The 20,967-nt window shown below is 38.5% G+C and overlaps 1 protein-coding gene across 13 annotated transcripts in view; it reads right to left on the reverse strand.

Moving 5' to 3' along the window:
- Positions 1-87: 87 nt before the first annotated feature.
- Positions 88-20,967, reverse strand: part of Rad52 (RAD52 homolog, DNA repair protein) — a 29,400-nt gene continuing 8,520 nt past the window's right edge. For 9 of the 13 annotated variants that reach the window (XM_058584131.1, XM_046459841.2, XM_046459837.2 and 6 more), the window contains 11 exons: positions 18,353-18,454; positions 16,813-16,914; positions 13,946-14,039; positions 13,748-13,815; positions 10,901-11,019; positions 9,939-10,014; positions 4,501-4,697; positions 4,195-4,346; positions 2,784-2,864; positions 1,986-2,219; positions 88-1,583 (listed from right to left, as the gene is read on the reverse strand). In XM_058584131.1, the coding sequence (XP_058440114.1) occupies positions 1,522-1,583; positions 1,986-2,219; positions 2,784-2,864; positions 4,195-4,346; positions 4,501-4,697; positions 9,939-10,014; positions 10,901-11,019; positions 13,748-13,815; positions 13,946-14,039; positions 16,813-16,914; positions 18,353-18,436 (1,269 nt within the window). In that variant the 5' untranslated portion in view covers positions 18,437-18,454 and the 3' untranslated portion in view covers positions 88-1,521. Of the gene's footprint in view, positions 1,584-1,985; positions 2,220-2,783; positions 2,865-4,194; positions 4,347-4,500; positions 4,698-9,938; positions 10,015-10,900; positions 11,020-13,747; positions 13,816-13,945; positions 14,040-16,812; positions 16,915-18,352; positions 18,455-19,053; positions 19,191-20,967 lie in introns of all 13 variants that reach the window. The other 4 variants (XM_046459836.2, XM_058584134.1, XM_058584136.1 and 1 more) reach the window with 4 other exon arrangements.

Genomic DNA, 20,967 nt, shown 5'->3' on the forward strand with positions numbered 1-20,967 from the left:
ACTACTTCAAGATTAGGCCCAGAATGCACTTTAAAAAGTAAAAGTGCAAATGCATTATTTTGGGAAAACAATCATGAAACATCTAAATACTGTGAAAAATAAATTTTATTTTACAGTGCATTCCATCTCACATTACAAACAGCTACTAGTATTAAGTAAATTTGCTTTCTTGATCATTTCTACTCCCTACCTTTACGTCAAGTCTTCTGCTAGTCCAAAATACCGCTATTCTGCTCCCCTTATTGTGAATTAGCATCCGCATATCAGAAAATTCAGCCTTTGGTTCTTTGAAATTGGCTTATTTCACTTATCATGATCACAGTTCCATCCATCCATTCATTCATTCTTTATATGACTAATACCCCATGTGTATATGTACCACTTTCTTTATCCATTGAAGTTCACCTAGGTTGGTTCCATAGTTTAGCTATTGTGAATTGAGCACCAATTTGCAGTCCCACTAACAATGTATGAGAGTGCCTTTTTCCCCACATCCTTGCCAACATTTGTTATTGCTTGTGTTCAATCAAACGATTGCCATTCTGACTGGAGTGAGATGAAATCTCAGTGAAGTTTTGATTTGCATTTCCCTAAATACTAGAGATGTTGAACATTTTTTCATTTATTTGTTGATCAATTGTATTTCTTCTATGAAGCGTCTATTCAGTTCCTTTGCCCATTTATTGACTGATCGTGTTTGTTATTTGTTTGGTGTTAAGTTTTTTGAGCTCTTTATATATCCTGGAGATTAATGCTCTGAGGTGCATGTACCTTTTTCTTGATCTTCGATCATTATTTCTTTGATTAGCAAAGAATGTTGGTCTTAATTGTGCTGACATGAACCCACAACTGAGAGATTTTATAGTATTCCCTCTCTTACCCATAATTTTGCTTTCTAAGGTTTTTAGATTGAACATCAGTCTAAATAATGTGATAAAATCATATGCTTTCCCACCCAGGACATGAATCATACCTTTATCCAATATATCCATGCTATATGTGTTATCTATGCATTATTCTTCTTAGTTATTAGATCAACTTGGGCATTGTTGCCATGCTTGTATCGAAGTTCAAGTAACCCTTATTTAATGTCCACAAAGTGTAAGAACAAGGATGCTGACAATTTGGATATGTTATATATAGAGAGAAGCCTGAAAGTACTTTTGGAGCATGGCCTCTACATTGCTGTATATTGAGGGCAGGTAGCCATTAGCGAGTCCTAAAATGTCTACCTTTATTAACATTAAATAGCTTAGGAGTAAAGAGGAAAAAGCCTGAAGAGTCAAAAGACGGGTATTTCATCTGTCCTTGGCCTCCCTACTGCAGCATGTGACAGGCTTTTTCAAAGTGCTCATCTTTCTCTGTAGTAGGCTTAACAGTCAAGTCCTCTGAAAAGGTTCAAAATGAATCAAGGTAATCCTTGGAAATCAAGTTCATTCCCCAGGAATGACGAATAATTTCAAGACCAAAAAGCAGTTTTCCAAAGTCCCTTTGTCACAGTCCAAGTAGGTCCTGAGTCATTTAAGATGGATCCAATTTCCTTTTCTTCATGTCCTGGCTCTTCCTATGAGATTCAGAGTTTCCTGTGGAAGATACAATGGCTTAAACACAGCTGCCATGTTTTTTAAAAATAAGGGCTAGATAGAGAATAATTCTAGATTAATATAATGATCCTAGTTCAGACTAAGAGCTCAAGAATGAAAACTACTGTTATGGGGAGTAGATACCTTTGCTAATCCCTAGGCCAAGCGGACCTACTTTTAGAAGGAAAAGTTCCAAATGCAGTCATGTCTAAGGCTAAAAAGGGTAGCATCTGAAATCAGAAGCCCAAGAAAATGTTCTGGCTCTTAAACCCACTGTTTTCTTCCTATTTGCACTGCTTATTTATTGCCTTGGAATGATTCCATCCAATTTCTTAAAATGAAATATCATCCTTCCTTTAAAATTTAAAGAATTAAGCCCAGGATCTCCCTTTAAGTTTGTACCTAAACACATCTCACTGCTACGTGTTACATGCTGGTTAGTGCTGTAAGTCTCTGGGTGCCAGAATCCAGATTTTTCTTGTGGCTTCTGGTGAAGATCGCTGTGTGGCATCCTGTCCTGATTGTTCAGGACTCGGGTGGCAGAGGTCTGGGGTGGATCTGGTCTAGATAAGGGCTTGACAATGTCCTCTAAATCTGGAGTCAGATCCCACATTTCAAGATTGTCTTCAAGGTTCTCTAATGGAAATCACAGAAAAGCAAATTGTCTTCACAGAAAGCACTGGGAAAAGTGGTCACAAGAAATTCTAGGTCTTAAGTACTCAATAACAAAATTCACAATTTTTCTCTTCTTTGCCCTGAAAAGTATACTGAAGCTTCCCTTTGTTGGGACAACAGAAGAGCTAAACATATCTATGAAGTCAGAGCCCCTTAGTCTACCTGAAGGCCTCTTTCCATTTTTCTAAAACTTCATATAGGTTAAAAAACAGACAAAAGTGAAGCCCCCACACACACTTTTTTGGGGGGTACTAGGGATTGAACCCAGGGACACTTTACACTGAGTAACATCCTTAAGCCTTGAGTTACTGAGGGCCTCACTAAGTTTCTGAGCCTGGTCTCCAACTTGCAATCCTCCTGCCTCAGCCTCCTAAGTCTCTGGGATTACAAACGAGTGCCACCACACCCAGCCAAAAATTAGGACTTTTATGCTTCTTTTAATATGTATTCTGTGACTACCAAAAGTATGCACCACAGTAAATTACAAACATTCCATGGATACTTACTAATTCTTATGTCATTTACCTGCAAGGAAAACTTTCTCCTTGAGTGGCTCTGTGTCAGTTATAGGGGTGCTGTGCGTCAAAGGGCGGGCAGGAAGTGCTGCTAGAGTTCACACAGGAGAGAAAGAAGTCAGACATAGACTGATTAAGTGGAATTAGAGATCAGATCAACTCCCTTCTGTTTAGAGGGAGCCATCTCAGAAATGCAAAGCTGCCTGAGGCTACAAAGGCTCAGCTGGTAAAGGAACTCAACTTCCTGAGTTCCTGTCCTTCGAGATCTGTACTGTTATATCCTTCTCACCAAAGTGGGACAAGCAAAAGCTAGTGTGTTCTTTAACAGAAAAAATAGGAGGGTGGCTGGAGTTGTAGCTCAGTGGTAGAGGACTTGACTACTTGCACTGGGTTTGATCCTCAGCACCACATAAAAATTAATGGATATTTTGTCCATCTACAACTAAAATGTACATTTCTTATACACACACATATATACATACACATATACATACATATGGCTAATTTTTAAAAAATAGAAGGGTTTTTAGAAGCCATCCAGGCTGAGGCTTGAAGCGATGGTTCTTGTTGACTGATAAGTTTGGGGAAAGCCCTGGAGTCCGCCTTCCTCCACCACAACCCACCTGAGAGCACCTGCAATGGTCAGAAGCTAAGCCTCTGGAATAACTCGTTCTTAGGATAGGCCAAGGACAGTTTCTTTTTCTTTTTTCTTTTTTTTTTTTTTTTTTTTGTGGGGGGGTTGCTGGGGATTGAACCCAGGGCCTTGTGCAGGTGAGGCAAGCACTGTACCAACTGAGCTATATCCCCAGCCCTGTGTATAAAAGCTGAGGAGGATGAAATAACCAAAACACAAAGTACATCCTCTGAATCCTCATCATTTGTGGGGAAAATTGGCAAAAATTCAGTTGGTCTGGGACATGCCCTTTCTTTCTTTCCACTCTCTGCGCCACCCCCAACTCTCCCCGTCAAAAAATGTCTTACTACTTCCACTGAACCTGCACTCTGAAATAAGCTAAAGTTCACTGGCAGATAACCTGCCAAAAGCTCCCATTATCTTCAAACCCAATTTGCCTTACACTCAAAGCCATTTAGGAAAAAAAATAAGGCTTTCTAATCCAGAGACAAAGTATCTGAAGCCAAAAAAAATTCTTTGCCCTAAAATTATGAATTCCACATTATGGCAAGGCCTATTTACTTCCCCCCAAAAAAACCACTGTCTTCAGAAACAGCAAAGTACATGGGAGATTTCACCATCTTAATTTACTGGACTCATCTATCCTGTGTGTTCTGATAGAGGCCCTCATGGAACCTGGCCTGGAGCTAACCACCTTGTTACTGGCCTCTTCAGAATCAGGTCATCCTGTCCCCTAGACTTCTTCCTTCAGAGCACACCCAGGCCACTGCTGCCAGCCCTCACACACCCTCACTCCTCTTCTCAACCTCTGGAGCAGGCATCTGAGCACGTGGCTGCTTCTCCATTTGCTCCCGGAACTGCCGCTGCAGCTGCTGCTGCCGGAGCTTCCGCTGGTATGTGGCATCACTCTCCGCGGTGCAGGGTGTCGGGCTTCTGCATCTGAAGATCAAGAAGGTAGTTAACCAAATTACTAACAAATACACAGGTCTTCAGGAGGCACACAAACCAACTTGCTGCTTCTAAAAGCAGAAATGGCAGCAACCCAAGCCACAGAGAGGGCAGAAGAGGAAAAGGACAGAAACTGGGCTCCTACCGGGAACTGCTGGCCTTGTCCCCCTGCAGCACAATGTGGGGATCATCCAAGTGGCTTGGTCTGCATGGAGAGGTCACCTTCTGTGGTTTTGAAGGTCCCACAGCCCTATTCAGTAGACAGCTGTTATATCTTGCCTGTTCCACAGATGGTTCAAAATCTTGTCTCTTTGCTTTAGTTAAATCCACTTCATGAGGCAACTAACAAGGGGAGAAAGGAGAAAAAAAATTTGCTCAAATTGCTTACCCCGTTCCTTTCTCTTCCATGCATCATATAGCCTAGGACTCCCAGAAAATGGCATTTGCCAGTCGCCTATCCATCATTCTTCCTAGGTCCTAAAAGGCTGAGAAAAAAGATCCACAACTTCCAAGTCATTTTGTTTTAAGACAGGGTCTTGCTGTTGCCCAGTCTGGCCTCAAACTGCTGGGCTCAAGCGATCCTCCTGCCTTAGCTGTGACCACAGTTCACTCTTCCACATGTCACAACCACATGTGGAAGAGTGAACAATTTTACTTTTTATTTTATAATTTTCTATATTAATGATCTTTTTATAAAAAAGAACCCTTCTTTGTTTTTGACTCAGGGCAACAGTCTGTATAATCTAATTTGAATCTCTCCTTGGCAGCTGACCTGTCTTATACTGTCCCCTTGTTCCTTTTTTCAGAGAAGAGATGACACATAGTCTTTGAGGAGACCTGTATCTTCTCAGCCCTCCCAGCCAGCAGTGCTCCCTACAAACACAACATTCATCACTAAAGAAGTTGAAGGTATGATGTAGTACAACTAAAACATTTTGGTACTGGGGATTGAATCCAGGTGCGCTTAACCCCTGAGCCACATCGCCACCCTTTCTATTTTTTTATTTTTGATACAGGTGACGCTGGCCTAGAACTTCCAAACCTCCTGCTTCAGCCTCTTGAGTCTCTGGAATTATAGACATGTACCACCATCCCCAGTGAGAACATATCTTTCAATTCATAAAATTGATTCTGATGAATAATTATTTGAATACAAGAAATTAAAATGACTATATTTTAATAATGATAACATGAAAATGAAAATTATAGTTTGGATTTCTTATCTACATTGAAATGTACCTGAGAAGGTTAAAAAGACACAGCAATGCCAGGCACGGTGGCACACGCCTATAATCCCAGCATCTTGGGAGGCTGAGATAGGAGGATGGAGAGTTCAAAGCCAGCCTCAGCAATTTACCAAGGCCAAGCAACTCAGTGAGACCCTGTCTCTAAATAAAATACAAAATAGGGCTGGGGATGTGGCTCAGTGGTTAAATGGCCCTGAGTTAAATCCTAAGTACCAAAAAAAAAAAAAAAAGACAGCATGAAATATAATATTAAGGGAGATAAAATATATTTAATATGTCTAAATGCTTATTTTTTAGGTGTTTCAATTATCTATTTAAACTTTTATTTATAAGTCACAATAATTCAAGTTGCTGTTTAAAAGAAAAAAAAAGCTAAAAAAAAAAAAAAAAAGGGAAAAAGACTGGCAATACCAAGTAATGTTCAGGTTATGAAACAATTAGAGCTCTTAATAATGCTATGTGGAAGTGCAAATTCATACAATCATACTGGAAAAGTAGAAGAACCTACTAAAACTAAGTATCTTCTGAACTAGAAAGTCCTAAGCAAAATGAGTACAATTGAGTTCCAATAGACACACACAAGAGTGCTAAAAGGAGCTCTATTCAAAATAGCCAAAAGCTACAAAAAACCCACATGTCCATTAAAGACAGAATGGAAAAACAAATTATCATATATTCTTGAAATAGAAAATTATACATCAATGAAAATGCTGCATGCACCATGAATGAATCTCACAGAATGCAGGAAAGCCAGATAGAAGAGTTCTGACAATATGATTACAGAGAGTACCTAACAATCAAACAAATCTATTAAAAGTGGTTCTCCATGGCAGGCTGGGGATGTAGCTCAGTAGTACAGAGCTTGTCTAGCATATGTGAGGTCCTGGGTTCCTCCCCAGCACTGCCAAAAAACACCAAAAACAAACAAACAAACAAACAAAACAACAGTGGCTTTCCTTGGTAGTGACTGCAAGGAATAAAAATGAGACTTCTCCAATACTAGTCATGTTGTGTCCTGATCCAGAGGCTGTTACGTGGATGTGTTTGGTTTTAAAATCCATCAAGTTGAACACTGATATTATGTGCACTTGTCTCCATGTCATGTATACTTTTTAATACTTCAATCCATTCTTTAAGAAATATAAAATTCAAAAACAGGAAAAAATATAAGTCTGGAAGACAGAGAAGTCAAGACAGTGGTTACTACTAAAAAGATAAAGGTTAAGTTGTGACAGGGTATGTATAAATGGCTTCTGGAGAGCTAGTACAGTTCTTTTTCTGAGAGGTAAGAAGCTGTGTTCATTTAGGAAAATTCATCAAGTTGTGCTAATATGATTTGTTCAGTTGTCTGTATATTGCACCTCATTTTAAAAATTCATTAAAAACAGAAGAAATGTAAGTGGCATCAACAAGATGACAGAGTGGGAGCCCTTTTTCTCCCATAGAGAAACCTAACAATATGTGGACCAGAATACCTTAGTGAGAACTCTAGAGCTAGTGGAGAAGCTACACCACCTACACCAATAAAAGTGTGACAGCATTCCAGCCAGAGGGGTTAAGAGCATGTGCAGCGTGACGCACACTCATCCAGCCACTATTCCACCCTGAGCAGAGTGGTACAGCTGGGAGGAAACCTCCACTGCCAGGGAGCTTCCGTCAGGATGGAAAACGAAGAATGGATCACATATCCAGTATTCTGGCTTGTTTGTGAGCTGTCTGAGACACCATTTTCTATCCTGTTACCCAGAGCACTAATAGACAAATGGCAGCAGAATTTGGAAGGGACTAAAACAGGTGGGCACCACAACATTTTAGAGCTGCAAGCAGACATCATGAGGGACAAAAGATATGAAAGGTTTGAAAAATCCCAGAACCCTTGGCCGGCCCATGTGGTAAAGGTCTTGTCTTCCACCCCACAAGCCAGGACATAAACACTGGAAAGGTGGGTGGTTTTTCAAATACTCGGATCTCAAAAAAGATCACAAGACATATAGAAGCAAGGAAACAAAACCCAATCAAAGAAACAAAATAAAACTCCTCAAACCCCAAAGTCCTCTAGCAACTCCAGGAAATCCATCACAGATCACCAGTCACAGTGGTGCAGTCTATAATGTGGGAGGCAGAGACAGGAGGATGACAAGTTTGAAGCCAACTTGGGTAGCTTAACAAGGTCCTGTCTCAAAACATAAAAAGGGATAGGGATGTAACCCACTGGTTGAGCACCCCAGGGTTCCATTCCCAGTACTGCTAAAAAAAATTATATCAATAAATATATACATATATATTACATATATATTTTATGTGTAAAATATATATAATATATGTAAAATTTAAAATGGCAAAGGACCTAAATATTACCTAACATGATATACAAATAGCCAATAAGTTTATGAAAGCATATTAAATATCACTAATTATCAGGAATATGCAAAACAAAACCCTACAATAAAATATCACTTCCTGCCCATTAGGACTGCTACTATTAAAAAAAAAAAAGAAGAGGAAAACAGCAAGGATAAATCAGAACTATTACATGATATTAAGTAGGACTGTACAATTGTGCAACTACTATAGAAATCTGTATGACAGTTCCTCAATAATTAAAAAATAGAACTTCCGTAGAATCCAGCAATGCCACTTCTGAGTATATGTCCAAAAAAACTGAAAGCAGAGTTGCCAAGGGTTTTTACACATCTATAATCATAGCAATATTATTCACAATAGCCAAGAAGTAGAAGTAGACCAAATGCCCATCGACAGACGGTGGATAAATGAAACATGGAAATATACACATACAACAGAATATGATTCAGCTTTGAAAAGGAAGAAAATTCTGATGCCTGCTACCATATGGATAAATATTGAGGCATTAATACTAAGTGAAATAAGCCAATCACTAAAAAATAAAAACTGTATGTGACTCCTCTTATGTGAAGTATCCATAAGAGTCAAACTCAGAGACAGAAAGTAGAATGGCAGCCAGGTGCAGTGGCTGTAATCCCAGCAGCTCAGGAGGCTAAGGCAGGAGGATCACAAGTTCAAAGGCAGCCTCAGCAGCTTTGCAAGGCCCTCTCTCAAAATTTCAAAAAATTAAAAAAGAGCCAGGGATATAGTTCAGTGGTTGATTGCCCCTATAGAGGTTGATGGGGTTATTTCATGGGAACAGAGTTTCTGTGTTTCAAGATGAAAAACTCCAGAGATCCGTTTCACAACAATGTGAATAAATTTAACACTACTCAACTGTATACTAAAAATGGTTAAGATGATAAATTTTATGTGCTTTTATGCCACAATAAAAAAGTAAATTGTAGACTAATATCTTTTGTAAACAATACAAAAATCCTTAACAAAATATTGCATCTAATGTTTAAAAATGATTTTAAAAATAGATCATGGAGTTTTGACAGAGGCCAACTGACCTCTACTAGGGGCTCCAGGGAATGTTGATCTGGTGGCAGCATGGCAGGGACCACAGGGCAGAGAAGGCCACAGAGAAAGCAGGGACTCACCACCAAGCAAGGAAGAACACCCCAAAGGTTAACTCATTCAGGCTCTTGAGTGACTCCAGGGATACTGCAATGCAGATCCCCTACTCCTAAGGCAGATGCTCAGACCACATGATAGATACTTAGAGAAAGAATGGAGATCTGGGGTTGGGGTTGTGGCTCAGTGGTAGAGTGCTTGCCTAGCATGTGTGAGGCACTGGGTTCAATTCTCAGCACCACATAAAAATAAATAAAATAAAGGTATTATGTCCAACTACAACTAAAAAATAATTTTAAAAAAATAAAAAGGAAAAAAAAAAGCCTGGGGTTGTGGCTCAGAGGTAGAGCGCTCACCTAACATTCGTGAGGCACTGGGTTCAATACTCAGCACCACATAAAAATAAAATGGAGATATTGTGTCCACCTATAACTAAAACATAAATTTTTTTTAAAAAGGACCATCAACAACTAATAAAAATATTAAAAAAAAAAAAAAAAAAGGAGATCTGCACCTTAAACACACCAGAGCTAAGGGAAAGAAAGAAGGCTGAGCTTTTCTGGGAAGTGACAATGGGCAGAAAAGAATTATGTGCTCATTCTAAGGACTCAGACCATTTCCACCACAGTTCTCTTTACGTAAGACAGGTAATGGAAATTCTCTTGACCTCAATTTCTCCACCTATAAAATGAAGTGACTGATTCCTGACAGCAATAACATTGCTGAAATAAACATTCAAGACTATGTAAATATCTAAATCCTCATTTCTCCCTCCATCCCCCAAACACTCAACCCACAACACAAGAGAACCTGTTGTATTATCTTACCCTTCCATCTAGCCACTCTAACATACCTGGCGTGGAAGCTTATTTAATGACCTCAGATAGTCTTTGTCCAGAATACAATTTCCAAGCGCATTCCCAAAACTCCTAAAGGGAAGAGGAAAAAAGCAAAACAGGATTGTTACATGTAATTTCAGAGTTAAAACTGTACACAAATCGCTTCTCAATTGTATTAGAGGAAATGGATCTAATATATACTCAATAAATGGTTTCTGAACAGGCCACATTCGAATACTTGGATTAGGTTCTGAGAATACAGCAGTGAGTATAACACACAAATCCCTTGAAGAGAGACGGTGATTATGAAAAGACTAAGAAATCACTCATAAAACCTATGCCTTAAAAGGCTTGATTCCTAGACTGGTGGTATTAGGAGGTGATGAAATCTTTACAATTTGGAGCCTAATGGGAGGTTGAAGGTCATTAAAGATCTGTCCTCAAAGGGGATTGTGGGGCACTTGACTTGTCTCTTCTTTATCTGTTTTTTCACTTCCTCTCCAAAAAGTGAATAGGTTGTTCTACCATGCGGTCCCTTCCATGATGTGTTGCTTCACCACAGGCCCAAAAGTGACAGGGTCAACTAATCCTGGATTGAAACTCTAAAACTGTAAGCCAAAACAAATCGTTTCCCTCTATAAGTTGATTTATCTCAAGTATTTGTTACAGTAACAGCAAGCTGACTAGCACAGTACTCATGGCTAAAAGTTACCATGACATGTTCCTGGGGTGGCAAGGACTAAAAAAGAGAATATAGTATTCTACCATTCTCCAACATGGAAGACCTCAGCAAAAACACTGAGGAAACACAAACCAAAATGAGAAAATAGGATAAACAGGCACAAGGGTAGGAGTAAGATTTATCTTTTCATGTTATTTAGATTTTGGGCCCATGTGAACATGTTACTTTTCCAGGAAACTGCTCTTAAACAAGAGCTGAAATAAGGTCAGTTAGACTCCAACCCCTTCTGCTTACCTGAGTGCTCGCTTTAGCCCATCCGTCACTGCCTCTTTCCTGGCCTTCTCCAAAGACAAGGCCTTTGACTTGAGGCCCTCACTAACACCATAACCCACATCTTCATGATATGAACCATCCTGGGGGTGAAAAAGGAGTTCAAACTCTAATATAAAAAGCTGTAGTCCTGTATATGACTGCCCAGCTCTTCTTTTTCTCAAACAGCAGTATTCAAACTATGCATATGGAACCCTTGCTGAAGTAGACAGGGCACAGATAGTTCTAAGACATCAATTTCCAGAACTGTTTCCTAGACCGGAAGTACCTGGAAATGTTAAGGCATCAAGATGATTCTCCCTTCCAAAGCCCGTTACATAAGAAGGCATATTTCTAACCCATCCCAAATCTTTCTAAGTTTCATTACCCTGAAGTATAAAAACTCTGGAATTGTCAAGTGAAAGAATAATTTGAAATTTCGTACCTAATGTAATGAGCTCTGATTTGATAGCAAATCTTTTTTTTTGTTTCTTGGCTTTTGTCAACAGAAATATAATGCTTAATGACAACACTCTGATTTTCTAAAAATAAATCAGAAAGCACTCAAAGAAATGAGGGACACTATAATAAAATTCCTTCAATTCCCAACTACTTATTTGTGTGAACAAGGTTTATTAGTACTTTTTATAAAAATTAATGGTCAGAATGTAAGTAATGATGAACACTCATTCAAGAAATCAGTAATGGGGATGGGGCTGTAACTCAGTGGCAGAGCACTTGTCTAGCACATGTGAGACACTGTGTTCAATCCTTAGCACCACATGAAAAAATAAACAATAGGGGCTGGGGATATAGCTCAGTTGGTACAGTACTTTCCTCACATGCACAAGGCCCTGGGTTCGATCCCCACCACCACAAAAAATAAAATAATAAATTAAAAAAAAAAAGGCATGCTGTCCATCGACAACTACAAAAAAAAAGGGAAGAAAGAAAGAAATCAGTAATGCCAGGCACAGTGGCACACGCCTGTAATCCCAGTGACTTGGGAGGCTGAGGCAGGAGGATCACAATTTCAAGGCCATCCTAGGCAACTTAGTCAGACTCTGTCTCAAAATAAAATAAAACAAGCACTGGGATGTACCTGAGTGAAAGAATGTTTGCCTAATATGTGTGAGATCTTGGGTTTAATCCCCAGTACTATTACAAAAAAAAAAAAAGTAATACTCAACTATGGTTCTAACTAACTGAAAAATTTAAAAAGCACCATCCATCTTGTTAAGATAGACATTTTCTGTATAAGTTTATTATGTCTTTAAATTTTGGTACTTATGTTGTCTTTTCAACATAAACACCATTGTCTGATGAATTGTCTTAACAATAACTAATAACCTGATCCAGAAGAAATCTTTAATATTTAAAGCCATAAGGTCACTGAAAATTTTTAAATATATATTTTTATACATATACACATGTGCACCAACACCCATAGCACACAGAGGCAAAGAAGTATAATACAATTATCATTAACCTTTCAACCATAAATATATATTAGATAAATCTCAATGGGGGAAACAATGAAAATATGAGTTCAAACAAAGAAGGAACAATGTAAGATTTCTGCTGATTAAAGAAATCTTTATGCTTTATGCTGGGAATGGTGGCACACACCTGTAATCCCAGCTACTTGGGAGGCTGAGGTAGAAGGATTGAAAGTTTTAGTGAGACCCTATGTCATAAAAATAAATAAATAAATAAAAAGAGCTGGGGCTGGGGCTGGGGCTCAGTGTGTACTTGACTAGTATGTGTGAGGCTCTGGATTTGATCTCCAGCACTAAAAAAAAAAATAGCCAGCTTGCACATGTATTTTTTCAAATAAATGATGGCATTCAATCCCCTATGGTATTTAGATTCCACTGTTAGGTTTAAAAAAGATGTAACAGCCAGGCATGGTGAAGGTACAGTAAAACATGCCTGTAGTCCCCACAACTCAGGAGGCTGATACAGGAGAATCCCAAGTTCCAGGGCCAGCCTTGGCAACTCAGAGAGATCCTGTTTCAAAACAAAGATTTCAAAAAGGGCTGACAATGTAGGTCAGTGGTACAAGGCACCTGGGTTCAGTCCCGGGTACCAAAAAAATAAATAAATATAATTAAAATAGAAAAAAAGATGTGACAGTTTTATTTTAAAATGTCAAATTTTAGAATATGCCAGAAGCCTACCTTTTGTAACTACTTATATATGTGGTAAAAACTCTGAAGAGTCAACTTAAGCTGAGAATGGTAGCACACACCTGTAACCTCAGCTACTTGACAGGTAGCCTCAGCAACTACAGAGATCCTATTTCAAAATTTAAAAAATAAAAAATAATACCAGTTGGGATGTAGCTCATGGCAGAGCCCCACTGGGTTCAATCCCCAGTACAGCAAAAAAGAAAAAAAAAAAAAACGTTGTCAACCTAAAAATGTACAAGAAGACAAGGCAGTTTTTCTTTTCTTTTGAGGGGATGGATTTTCAAAATTCTTCTGGCAGGGTTTGGGGTTGTGGCTCAGTGGTAGGGTGCTTGCCTAGCACATATGTGAGATACTGGGCTCAATTCTAAGTACCACATAAAAATAAAAAAGAGAATAAAGGTATTGTGTCTATCTACAACTAAAATGTGTGTGTGTGTGTGTGTGTGTGTATGTGTGTAAATTTATAAATTCTTCTGGGGGATACATTAGTAAAAATTTTGAACACCACCACTCCAGGGACACAACCCTGAGCCTGCTCTTCAGCGTGGCTGTGTATTGGTCCAGACACTTCCCTCCCTACTCACTCCAACTACCTGCCCCCCAATCCTCCCAGGAAGCAGGTCTGCTCCATCACCCTCACCTTTAACTGCACCCTCACAAATGCACAGACTCCCACGTAGAACTTGCCATTGTTGAGGTCAACAAAATCTAGGAGGGGGAAAGAGAACCAGCTGAAGAGGATCTCTGTGACTCACCCATTTTCCTCTTGCTGGCAACCAAATCCACCTGCCTTACCACACCAAAATAAGCAGACAGCACTGCCAGGAAGTATGCTCACCCACATTCTGCTGTGTGATGGAGTGCGCCCAGCCATTGTAACCAAACATTTCATTGGCCAGACTAATTACCTTGTGACCTTCAATGTAACACACCTAGAAAAAGAAATTTTAAGGAAAAACTTAGTTAAAATTTCTTGGCTCTGTGTCTTCTATACAGTACCACTGGTCTACATGTCTGTTTTGGTGCCAATACCATGCTGTTTTTGTTATTACAGCTCTGTAGTACAGTTTAATGTTTGGTAATATGATGCCTCCTGCTTCACTCTTCTTGCTAAGGATTGCTTTGGCTATCAGTTATCTCATACTAGACAAAGGTGCCCAAAACACACATTGGAGAAAAGATAGCCTCTTCAACAAATGGTGCTAGGAAAACTGGAAATCCACATGCAGCAAAATGAAATAAAACCCCTGTCTCTCACCATGCACAAAACTCTCAATTCAAAGTGGATCAAGGACCTAGGAATTAGACCAGAGACCCTATGCCTAATAGAAGAAAAGTAGGTCAAATCTTCATCATGTCAGATTAAGTCCTGAGTTCTTTTTTTTTTTTCAAAATATTTTTTTATTGCAGATGGACACAATATCTTTATTTTTTAAAAAAATATCTTTTTAGTTGTAGTTGAACACAATACCTTCATTTTATTTATTTATTTTTATGTGGTGCTGAGGATCGAACCCAGTGCCTCATATGTGTTAGGCGAGCACTCTACCGCTGAGCCACAACCCCAGCCCATCTTTATTTTTATTTTTATTTTTTTATGTGTTTCTGAGGATCGAACCCAGGGCCTCACACATGCAAGGCAAGTGCTCTCCACTATATCCCAGCCCCTAGGTCCCGAGTTCCTTAGCAAGACTCCAAACAATCAATGAGGTGAAGAGAAAGCCTACAGAGTGGGAGCAAATTTTTACCACACATTCATCAGATAGAGCACTAATCTCCAGGATATTTAAAGAACTCAAAAACGTTAAAACACACAAGCAGCAAAAAAAAAAAAAGATAATCTAATCAATAAGTGGGCTAAGGAACTGAACAGATACTTCTCAGAAGATAATATACAATTGATCAACAAATATATGAAAAAATGTCCAACATCTCTAGTAATTAGAGAAATGCAAATCAAAACTGCTCCAAGATTTCATCTCACTCCAGTCAGAAGGGCAGTTATTAAGAATACAAGAAACAATTAAATGTTGGCAAGGATATGGAGGAAATGGCACACTCATACACTGCTGGGACTGCAAATTGGTGCAACCAATCTGGAAAGCAGTGTGGAGATTCCTTAGAAAACTTGGAATGGAACTACCATTTGACCCATCTATCCCACTCCTTGGTCTATAACCCAAAGGACTTAAAATCAGCGTCTACAGTGACACAGCCATGTCAATGTTTGTAGCAACATAATTCACAATAGCTAAACTGTGGAACCAATCTAGATGCCCTTCAATAGATAAATGGATAAAGAAACCGTGGTATATATACACAATAGAATATTACTCAGCAATAAAAGAGAATAAAATTATGGAATTGGCAGGTAAATGGATGGAGTTGAAGAATACCATGCTAATCGAGTAAGTCAACCCCCAAAAAACAAAGGCTGAATCTTTTCTCTGATAAGTAGATGCTAATCTATAATGGGGGGGGGAGTATGGGATGAGTGGAGGAACTTTGGACTGGACAAAGCAGGGAAGGGGAGGAGAGGGGGCATGGGGATAGGAAAGATGGTAGAATGAAATGAATATCATTACCCTAGGTTCATGTGTGATTGCACAAATGGTGTGACCCTACTTTGTGTACAATCAGAATCGAAAAATTGTGCTCCACTTGCTTTTTTTTAAATTAATTTATTTATTTTAATTAGGTATATAAGATACCAGAATGCATTTTGATTCATTGTACACAATTGCAGCACAACTTTACATTTCTACGGTTGTACATGATGTAGCGTCACACCATATGTGCAATCACACATGTACCTAGGATAATGATGTCTATCTCATTCCACCATCTTTCCTGCCCCTATGCATCCTTCCTACCTTCCCTCTCCTTTGCCCAATCAAAGTTCCTCCATATTTCCCATGCCTCCTCACTCTCCGTTACTGATCAGCATCCACTACTCAAAGAGAACATCTATTTGTGTACAATGAATCGAAGAGCATTCTGCTCTCATGTATGACCAATTAGAACAAATAAATTTAAAAAATTAATTAAAAAAAATTTCTTGGCATATTTAATGTAAATAAAAATTTACTTAGTCCTTTTGACTAAACTATTTAGAGAAATTCTTAATGAATGTATTTCAAAGTCTCTTCCAGTTATAAATAATGGTCTGTCTGAAAGTAGTTACCAGCCTCTGAGGGGAAAGATATCCACTTTCCTAACAGTTTCCAAAACCCACATTTTTCAAAAAGGTACAAATCTCAGGTTAACATATTTTATGGAAGACCAAAAACATATGTGGCAGTTACTATTAGAGGCTGGGGGTGTAGCTCAGTGGTAGAGCAGCTTGCTTGGTATGCAAGAGGCCCTGGGTTTCATCCCAGTACCACAAAAAGAGGAGGAAGAGGAAAAAGAAGAATTAGTAATAGCAGCAGCAGCAGCAGCAATAGTAATAATAGTACTAGTAGTAGCAGTAGTAATAAAATTAGAGGCAAATGACAAAGGGAACATTTTTTAAGGACTTAATAAAAATCTTAACATGGCAGTTATATGTCTCAAGGCAATGCTTGGGCCACTTCCTATGACAGTGAAGGCTGGAACCCATCCATCCAAAGGCACTAGGAAACATCCAGTAATATGAATAAGAACCTTCTGAATCCATGAGGACCCAAAGGTGGTAAGATCGTCCAGGCATGACGCCTCCCCTACCTTCTGGCCTCCTCCAGCCATGCGGCTACTTATGTATTCCGGGCCCAGCCTCTGCCTCAGAGCACTCTGGATGGCCTGGTACTCTTCTGCTGTGTACTGGCACTACAATCCAGAAGGGGAAACCAGATTTAACATTTCCACCATTCTTCACATCAGTGAGTCTCTTTTGCAGCACCCTTTCCTCTTAAAAAGTATTGAGCACACAAAGTACACATAAATCAAAACATCACATGGTACCACATAAATATGTATAATTTTAATGTATTAGTTGAATTTTTTTAAAAAGTACTGAGGATCCCAGAGTTTTTGTTTATGTGGGTTATACCTATCAATATCAGGAATTAACTTTGAGAAACTTTTAAAGGCACACATTTTATTAGCCATCAAAGCAATGATACCATTACATTATACAGTCTAAAAAACTCCACTGTTCACTCATGAAAGAAGGTATGTGAAAAAGGCAACCAATAATGTTTCATTAATGTTACTATGAAATTAATTTTGACCTCATAAGACTCTGAAAAGGTCCTATGAACCCCCAAGGGTCCCAGAACCAAATTTTGAGAACTAATGAGTTATCAGTTACTGCTACCCTTATTAAACTTTTTCAAGCTTAAATTAGGTTTTTGGGTTTAGAGTTTTTGTTTGTTTGCAGTGCTAGGGATGGAACCCAGGGCTACACACAGGCCAGGCCAGTGCTCTACCACTGAGCTATACCCTCAGCCCTCTCCAGCTAAATCAAGAAATGAAACTTCCCACCTCAGAGTCTATATATGTTTAAGCAGGCAAGGAAGTAAGGAAAAGGAAAACAGAATAGGAAATCTTACCTCCATTTGCACTCTCCACTTGTAGTTTGGGCTTTTTCCCTTATCTTTCTTTCTGTGTGTGTGTGTGTGTGTGTGTGTGTGTGTGTGTGTGGTGCTGGGGATCACCAAGGGCTTTGTTGAATGCAAGGCAAGCACTCTATCACTGAGCCACATCCCAGCCCCTTTGCCCTATTTAAATAAAATAAATATTTACCAATAAACTCTAGTAAAAACATAATTTGGGTGGACAAAGAAAGATTCTCTTTTCCATGCATAGAATAAGACGTGACTCCAATAATTTTGGATGTCTCCCAGAAAGCCAACTCAGTGACATACAGACAGGAGTAATGGGGAAGTTGAGAGACCTTCCACATACAATCTTTGCTTCATTTTAAATTTTATGTCATATTAATATGACAAAATCTCTTTATCACATGAATGAATAAATATACATCTAAAGTATGTCTTTTATCTTTCAATGGGAAAATGCCAAAATGTACTCACAATTCAGCAAAGACCCCTAAGTAGGCCTTCTAAAGGAGAAACCAGGTATGTTGCTCAGTGATAGAACACTTGCCTAGCATAGGCAAGGCCCTGGATTCAATTCCCAGGACAAAAAAGGTTGGGGGGGGGGGGGTGCCAATTACAGTAAGAGCTTATGCATGCATATCATTTCACTATAACTTTTCTAACTTAACCTCAGTCTTTCCACAGATGAAAAAAAACACTGTTACCTGTCCAAAGCACAATACAGAGTTGCCACCAGCAGGAAGATGGCTGTCATGCCCTCCATGATTTGTTTCCTCGGTCGCAGACATGTTGATTCTGGTTAGCTTCTATATAAATAAAAGATTTAAAAAAAAAAAGTGGATTTCAAAGAATGCTAAAGATAAAAGGCAAGAAACTCTACTAAAAATCAAATAAAAACCCCATGTGTGATATCTCTGAGTTGCTTTATTTATGTGCTTCTAAAACTGCTCCAATAAAAGACAAGATTCCTCAGTGGTTAGCTGTGTTCTGCCAAGCCCCTGAAAATCCTTTAGAGTCTGCTTCTACCTTTTTGTTAACATTTTTCTCTTCTAGTGATGCTATTAAAAGTGTTCTTTACAACAGGAATATATTACATTTACAAATGAAAAAATCAGCAGGTGTAGTGGCGCACAGTGAAGGCTGAGGCAGAAGGATCACAAGTTCAAAGCCAGCCTCAGCAATTTAACAAGACCCTAAGCAATTTAGTGAGACCTTATCTCAAAATAAAACATAAAAAGGGTTGGGGATGTGGTTCAGTGGTTAAGTGCCCCGGGGCTTAATACTTGGTACCAAACCAAAAAAAAAAGAAAAAATCAAATTTACACAAACACTTTCTAAGGGAACGCAAAAAATCACCTTACTACTGCCTAAAAGGGTAATGTTAGGTGATGGATGTGGTAAACACCTTGATTACTTGTAATCACTTCACAATGTATATCAAATCTTCACATTGTAGCTGACTGTGTGGTGTACACCTGCAGTTCCAGCTCCTTAGGAGGTTAAGGGATCACTTGAGCCCAGGACAACACAAAGGGACTCCATCTCAAAAAAAAGAAAAAAATCATCTTGTATACCTTATCTTTTTATTTGTCAGTCATACTTCAATAAAGCAGGGGGATGACTCTTTAATGTTATTAAAAAAAACAACAACAAAAGAATTACCTACTGCCTAGGCAACATGACCCTGATCTCTGGTGGGTGGAAAAAAAAATATGAGCCACATGACTGAACTGTTGTTTTCCAGTTTACACACTAGCTGGAGGAAGAAGACTAATTAAAAGGAAAAAACAGAGCCAGGGAATAGGTACAAGCCTATAGTCCCAGCCAGTCAGGAGGCTGAGGCGGGACTGCTTGAGCCAAGAAGTTCAAGACCAGCCTGGGCAACACAATGAGACCCCACCTCATAAAGAAAAAGAAAGGAAAAAAGATCAAGGGGAGGCAATATATAAGATCCCTAACATTCAGAAAGAACAGAAATAGCAACAAGCCAGTTTAAACCCTGGACCAGCAGTACTTAGCAACACTTGGGAAAATGAAAATTCTCAGGCCCCATCCCAGACATGCTAAGAAACGCTATGCTTCAGGAATTACTGAAAATGGTAACCTGGGCTTCAAGAAGAATTTCAGGTGATTCTGCTGCAGGTTTAAGTTTAAAAGCCAATGCACTAGACTGAGATTAGGCAAATTTAATAAAGTCCACTAGAAAATAGAATTACCCTCAAAAAAACCATCCACACTGACTGACCCACTACCTAATGGCCCTACACCTGTTTCAAATGAAATTGTTTCAAAGTTGAGCCTCAGCAAATTTACATATTTTTTAAATATTTTTTTATTTAAAGATGTTGATGAACCTTTATTTTATTCATTTATTTTTATACGGTGCTGAGAATTGAACCCAGTGCCTCACACAGGCTAGGCAAGTGCTTTACCACTGAGCCACAATCCTAGCCCCCCAAAATTTACATATTTTAAATCTTCAGATTATTTGCTAATAGAACTACTAATCTATGATTGTTGATAGTACACTAATCCATCTGGCTTTATATTAATGTTTAAGAGTTCAAGTTCTAGTGTGGAAACCTGGCTCCATCACACCAGTAGGCACTTGACCAAAGGAAAGACACACAATCTCTAAATGATATTTCTTCATCTTTAAAATGGAGATGATAGTAGTACCTACATGTCCTATAGCTATTGTAAAGAATAAATGTAATACTGCATGAAAGTACATTAGAATAGTGCCTGGCACATAGTAAGTACTAAATAAATGTTAGCTACTAAATAATTTCATGTTGATTTTCCTTGCATACTTTATAATGAAAATGCACACAATTATTTAAATAATCATAAAATATTTCAGCTAAAATGATAATTTATAACTTACTAAAAACTAAGATACTGGCCTAAAAATTAAGATAATTAACTAGGTTAGTCAATAATTAGTTTCTACAACTTTTAAAACAAGGAGTGGAGGTCTGGGGTAATGGGTACACTAACTACTATTATATGGTCATTACACATTGTATACATGCATCAAATATCACACTATCTCATAAATTTCTAGTTATGGGTAAATTAAATTTTTAAATACTTTAAAAGAAAGAGGGAATAAGAATATTGTTTAGAATGTCAATATAATAAATGCCACGTTGTCTCAGAGGCATGGGACTGGGGTGGGGAACAGTATAGAAGGGGTTTCTACAAAATAAAACTTTTGGTAGTATTTCAGTGTTCACATATGTGCATGTATTATTTTAATAAAAACTTAAAATAAAAAATAAAATAACTTAAAATAGCCAGGCACAGTGGTGCATGC

The sequence above is a fragment of the Marmota monax genome, unplaced genomic scaffold, assembly GCF_021218885.2.
Source record: "Marmota monax isolate L192 unplaced genomic scaffold, Marmota_monax_Labrador192_F-V1.1 WCK01_AAM20220418_F8-fsc00163, whole genome shotgun sequence".
NCBI classification, from domain to species: Eukaryota; Metazoa; Chordata; class Mammalia; order Rodentia; family Sciuridae; genus Marmota; species Marmota monax.